General features: G+C 39.2%; 1 protein-coding gene across 2 annotated transcripts in view; it reads left to right on the top strand.

Moving 5' to 3' along the window:
* Positions 1-6,052, top strand: part of ARHGAP19 (Rho GTPase activating protein 19) — a 66,485-nt gene that overhangs the window by 34,334 nt on the left and 26,099 nt on the right. For both annotated transcript variants that reach the window (XM_003787302.2, XM_023511681.1), the window contains exon 5: positions 2,598-2,824. In XM_003787302.2, the coding sequence (XP_003787350.1) occupies positions 2,598-2,824 (227 nt within the window). The remainder of the gene's footprint in view (positions 1-2,597; positions 2,825-6,052) is intronic.

Here is a 6,052-nt window from a genome sequence, read left to right on the forward strand (position 1 = left end):
GAGGCTCTGTCTCAAAAAAAAAAAAAAAAAAAAAAAAAATTCCACCTTGGGATCATTTGCCTGAGGCAAGGCCAGGCTCCAATCCCATAAACAGCCTTATAATCTTGAATCCCAAACCTGCCATCCTTGGGCAGATGAGTGACTTGGAATCTAGGGGTCACCTTTCCTAGCTATATCCTGCAGGTTTCTAGCCTCTTCTCCCTCAGACACAAAAGTTGGGGTTCCTAGTCCCTCTTTCCTTGGGTCCCCAGCTTCCTTCTTCCTTAGGATAAAGAAGTCTGGGCTCCCAAGTCCCCATCCTCTCTCAGTGCTCAAGGAACAAGCCAGCTATGTGCCTGCTGTTCTGTGACCTACAATGCCTGCAGCTACCACCCACTTCAAGATTCTTACTAAGATAAGGAGTTGATAATAAGATATGTTCTGGGGTTTATTTATTTTTGTATCCTTGATGGATCCTAGCATAATGTTTGAACATTTTAGTTGCTTGATAGATGTAAGCTTTCCATTGGATTGATTCAGATACCTCAAATAGTTACAGTGTTGGTATATTTATTTGCCTTGGTTTGAGGCTTTTACTAAATATGTCTGTGCCTCAATCAAGGTCATCTGTATTCTTGAAACATTTGAAAAAATAATATTTGTCTTTTGAATAGGCAATACATTTACATGGTTCAGACTTCAAAAGATTCAAAGACTATATTGTGAAAAGCTTCTCTTCTACTCCTGTTCCCCAGCATGCAATTGTTCTTCCCAGAGGGAGCCGGTGCTAGAGATTTCAAATGTACCCTTCCAGAGATAATTTGTACACTTACAAGCAGATACTTACATATATTCCTTTGTTTCTCTTTTTATGTAATTGGTAGGGTATTATACTCATGGTTCTGTGGTTTTTTTTTTTTTTTTCAATTAATGCATCTTGGAGAATGTTCCATTTACAGCTCATAAATGATTTCCTCATTCTCCTTTATGCCTATATGGTAGGAATTCATTCTTAAATTGCACAGCTGTTATGCTGCTATATGCACTAAATGTACACAGAACAAAATCCATTCTGCATTTGCTTACTCTTCTGCCCTTGAGTATTTCTTTCCTCTTCTAATTTTATTTATTTATTTATTTACTTTTTTTTTTTTTTTTGAGACAGAGTCTCATATGTTGCCCTTGGTACTCTGGCGTCATAGCTCACAGCAACCTCAAACTCTTGGACTTAAGCGATTCTCCTGCCTTAGCCTCCCAAGTAGCTAGGACTATAGGCGCCCTCCACAACATCTGGCTGTTTTTTGGTTGCAGTTGTCATTGTTGTTTAGCAGGCCAGGGCCAGGTTGAACCCGCCAGCCTCGGTGTATGTGGCCAGTGCCTGTAACTCAGTAAGTAGGGTGCCGAGCCTCTTTCTTCTAATTTTAAAGAAGATAAGTATATATATTTTTTCTTTTGAATAAGTTCACTACTCTAAAATCTAATAAGATTAGATTTTTAGCACTTTTTGTGGGAATCCAGACAATATAAATATTAGAATATTATATAATTTCAGTTGAGGAGAAATAAAGTTGTTAAGATTTCTGAAAAAGATTTGGAAAATATTGATAATTTTTTTTGTTTGCTTTCTTGTTGAGTTCATTCATGTTTGAAATCCTCCCCTCCACCACCCTGTGAGTCATTGCTCTTTGAGAACATATTGAGGTGTGGCACAGTTGTAGCATTCGATATGCCCTGTTGATAAGCAGAAGGGATTTTTGTTTTCAGTTTCTTATTAACGAGAACATTTCCTAGAAATATTGCCTGCCTTCCCTAGATTTGGAATTAACTGAGGTTAAACAGCTTATGTAACATACTGTAATCATTTTTAGATTTATATGAATTATATCCAAATGAGTATCAGTGTCCTTTGAAATTCTGATTATCCAGGGGACCTTTTTTGAAACCTGTGTAGATGTGAGGGGAGAAATAAGGATTCTAACTTCACAAGGAGCTGCCTAGAAGCATCCTGTTAAAAGGACATAATTCACTCTCATGTTTATTTTATCCATAAGATATCTGAGTGGGGAAGAGTGGAGGGGGTAGTATTATCAAAGGCATATGTGGACATATTTTTATTTCTCTTGGGAATAGAATTGCTGGCTCAAATGGTAACTAACTTTTTGAGGAACTGCCAAAATATTTTCCAAAGTGGTTATACCATTTTACATTCCTATCTGCAATGTAGGAGGGGCTAATTTTCTCTATATCCTGGCCAACATTTGTTATTATCAGACTTTCTGAAGTTACAGCCATCTTCATGATTGTGAAATAGGATCTCATGTGGTTTTCATTTATCTTTTCTTGATAGATAATGATACTGAGATACAAATGGCTACTTCTTTGAAATAATGTCTATTCAAATCCTTTCCGCATTTTTAAATTGGGATTTTTCATCTTTTTATTGTTGAATTTTATGGGCATTATCTTGTTATTATATTTTGCCATAATCTTTGAATTTTGTTTATGCCTGATTCTTTTTTTCTCCTTTCTGTATGAGAGTAGAGGGGAAGATAATAGAAATAGCATTGATTTTTCTTGCTGATATTTTCTTTCTCTGCAAATTCTATTTTGTTCTCAAGATCTGATGCGGTTTGATGATAAAGGAAACAAGACCAATATACCAGATAAGGAGCGGCAAATCGAGGCTCTCCAATTGCTCTTCCTCATTCTACCTCCTCCCAATCGTAACTTGCTGAAGTTATTGCTTGATCTCCTGTACCAGACAGCAAAGAAACAAGACAAGAATAAGATGTCGGCTTATAACCTTGCCCTTATGTTTGCACCTCATGTCCTATGGCCAAAAAATGTGAGTGATGAGGGGAAAAGTAAAGATTGCTTGGTTTTCTTGGACTGGGCCCCATCCTGTGGCTGTATCTTGGTGAGGTTATCAAGGGTCCAAGGTCTAGTCTTCAGCTTTATGAGATTAGTAACTTACTTTTTTCATTTAAAAGTTATCAAACATGAGGGGGCCAATTCTGGTTAACCTCATTTATAAATCAATGTCTGATAAACCTTCATGGTACCTTATTAGTGGAAATTCTTAGTGAGAAATTATAGTCAATAAATAAACTAGAATACCCATTTTGACTAGTCAGTATGAAATCTTTCTTAACAGGAAAGTCTTAGGAAATCAAATTAATTGCTGAAGATTGGTATAAATTTAAAATAGAGGTGTATATTATTACGAGATAATGTCACCAAGCTTATAAATGATATGGCATATATAGCAATCTTGTCCTAATTTTTTTATTTCCTATAGAATAGCTTTCTTAGATAAAGCTGAATATGCTTCTTGTTAGGAAACTATGTTAGCCTCCTCCTCAGTGCCTTACATGAGAAATAAATTTGAAGTCCTTTATTTTTTTTTAATTTATTTTTTTCTTTGAGACAGAGTCTCACTTTATTGCCCTCCGTAGAGTACTGTGATGTCATAGCTCACAGCAGCCTCAAACTATTGGATTCAAGCAGTCCTCTTGCCTTAGCCTCCCAAGTAGCTGGTACTGTTGGCGCCTGCCACCATGCCTGGCTACTTTTTTTTTTTTGAGACAGTCACAAGCTGTTGCCCTGGGTAGAGTACCGTGGCATCACAGCTTACAGGAACCTTAAACTCATGGGCTTAAGCGATTCTCTTGCTTCAGCCTCCCAAATAGCTGGGACTATAGATGCCTGCCACAATACCTGGCTATTTTTTGTTGCAGTTGTTCTTTTTCTTTTTTTTGGCTGGCCCAGGCTGGGTTCTATCCTGCCAGCCTCAGTGTATGTGGCTGGTGCCTTACCCACTGAGCTACAGGCTCTACCTGCCTGGCTTTTTTTTTTTTTTTTTGGAGAAAGTCTCACTGTGTCACCCTCAGTAGCATGCTGTGATGTCATAGCTCACAGCAACCTCAAACTATTGGGCTTAAGCAATTCTCTTGCCTTAGCCTCCCAACTAGCTGTGACTACAGGTACCTGCCACAATGCCCAGCTGTTTTTTTTGCAGTTGCCATTGTTGTTTAGCTGGCCCAGGCTGGGTTTGAACCTGCCAGCCTCAGTGTATGTGGCTGGTACCATAACCACTATGCTATGGGCACTGAGCCATGCCTGGCTGTTTTTTTAGAGACAAGGTCTTGTTCTTTCAGGATGGTTTTGAACTCTTGAGCTCAGGCAATCCACCTGCTGCGGCCTCCCAAAATGCTAGGATTTTTTTTTTTTTTGAGACAGAGCCTTAAGCTATTACCTTGGTTAGAGTGCTCTGGTGGTACAGCTCATAGCAACCTCCAACTCCTATGCTTAAGTGATTCTCTTGCCTCAGCCTCCTTAGTAGCTGGGACTACAGGCACTTGCCACAACGCCCGACTATTTTTTTGGTTGTAGTTATCACTGTTTGGCAAACCTGGGCCAGATTTGAACCTGCCAGCTCTGGTGTATGTGCCTGGCACCTTAGCTGCTTGAGCTATAGGCACCACCCCAAAGTGCTAGGATTATAGGTGTGAGCCACTGCGCCTGGCCTTAAAGTCTTTTAAACAAATTTTTGACTTGGAAGCATGTAACTCATATTTCCACCCTTCATAATGTAGATTTTATTATTATATGATAGGGTACTTGAGTTAGAAGCTATAAACCAGCTATGTTACCTATGTCTTTTACCTTTTTGTTTAGGCTCCTTCTTTGCAAATGGGGATTAATATAGAAAGTCCTCATTTGATGTCACTGACAGGTTCTTAGGAACTGCAACTTTAAAAAATTTTTTAATTTGGGGGACAGCGTCTCACTCTGTTGCCAAGGTAGAAGGCAGTGGCATTAGCCTAGCTCACAGCAACCTCAAACTCTTGAGTTCAAGCGGTCCTCCTGCCTCAGCCTCCCAAGTAGATGGGACTATAGGTGCCCACCACAATGCTTGGCTTATTTTTCTATTTTCCGTAGCAACAGAGTCTCTTTCTCAGGCTGGTTTCCCAGAGTGCTAGGATTACAGGTATGAGCCACCATACCCGATGGAAACTGCAACTTCAAGTGAAAACAACCTATTGTGAAACATTTTTTTCTTCATCAATGTTATAGCAAAATGTCATTGAACAAAACGATGTTACTCAAGGAGCTGCTTTATCTCATTTTTCTTAATGTCATGGTTTCCAAGAACTTATCAGTGATGTTTTGAGAACTTACTATAGTAGTTTTACCAGTAACCCCTTGAGGTTGTTGGGAAGATAATAGAAATTGATATGTTATAGTGACTTATTAAAGATTCTTGAGATTATAAGAAATGAGAAATATTGATTTGGCGCCTCAAGCGGCTAAGGTACCAGCCACATACACCTGAGCTGGTGGGTTCGAATCCAGCCTGGGCCTGCCAAACAACAAGTACGGTTGCAACCAAAAAATAGCTGGGTGTTGTGGTGGTGCCTGTAGTCCCAGCTACTTGGGACGCAGAGGCAAGAGACCTGTTTGAGTCCAGGAGTTGGAGGTTGCTGTGAGCTGTGATGCCATGGCACTCTACCCAGGGGGACAGCTTGAGGCTCTGTCTCAAAAAAAGAAATGAGAAATATTAAAAAGGGAGCTTGTATGTAACATTTTACCTAACAAAATAACCACTGCAAAAATAATTGAAAAGTCTGAGCCAGGAAGAGTTCCTGAGGTTGTGTAGGGGAGCAGAGGAATACTTTTCCATATTAAGGAGATTAAGCCTCAGAATGAAGGAGTTTTAGAACCAGCCAAGACACTGGAAAAGGAGTGAATAAGCTGTGGTTATAAAAAGAAATATCTAAGGGGTCTTGGTAAAAGCAGATAAAGTGTAATGAAGTACTTATGCTTTGTGGAGGATAAGAACTTTGGGATAGTAGAGATGCTGAAGTACTTAAAAAAAAACAACAGGAGAAATGAAAGAAGGGAATCAATGATAATTTGACTGGTTTTTTTTTTTTTAAGCTTATTTATTTTGCAGTTTTTGGCCAGGGCTGGGTTCGAACCAGCCACCTCTGGTGTATGGGGCCGGTGCCCTACTCCTTTGAGCCACAAGTGCTGCCCAATTTGACTGTTTTTTTTTTTTTTTTTTTTTTTT

The sequence above is a fragment of the Otolemur garnettii genome, unplaced genomic scaffold, assembly GCF_000181295.1.
Source record: "Otolemur garnettii isolate 467f Iridium unplaced genomic scaffold, OtoGar3 scaffold00021, whole genome shotgun sequence".
NCBI lineage: Eukaryota > Metazoa > Chordata > Mammalia > Primates > Galagidae > Otolemur > Otolemur garnettii.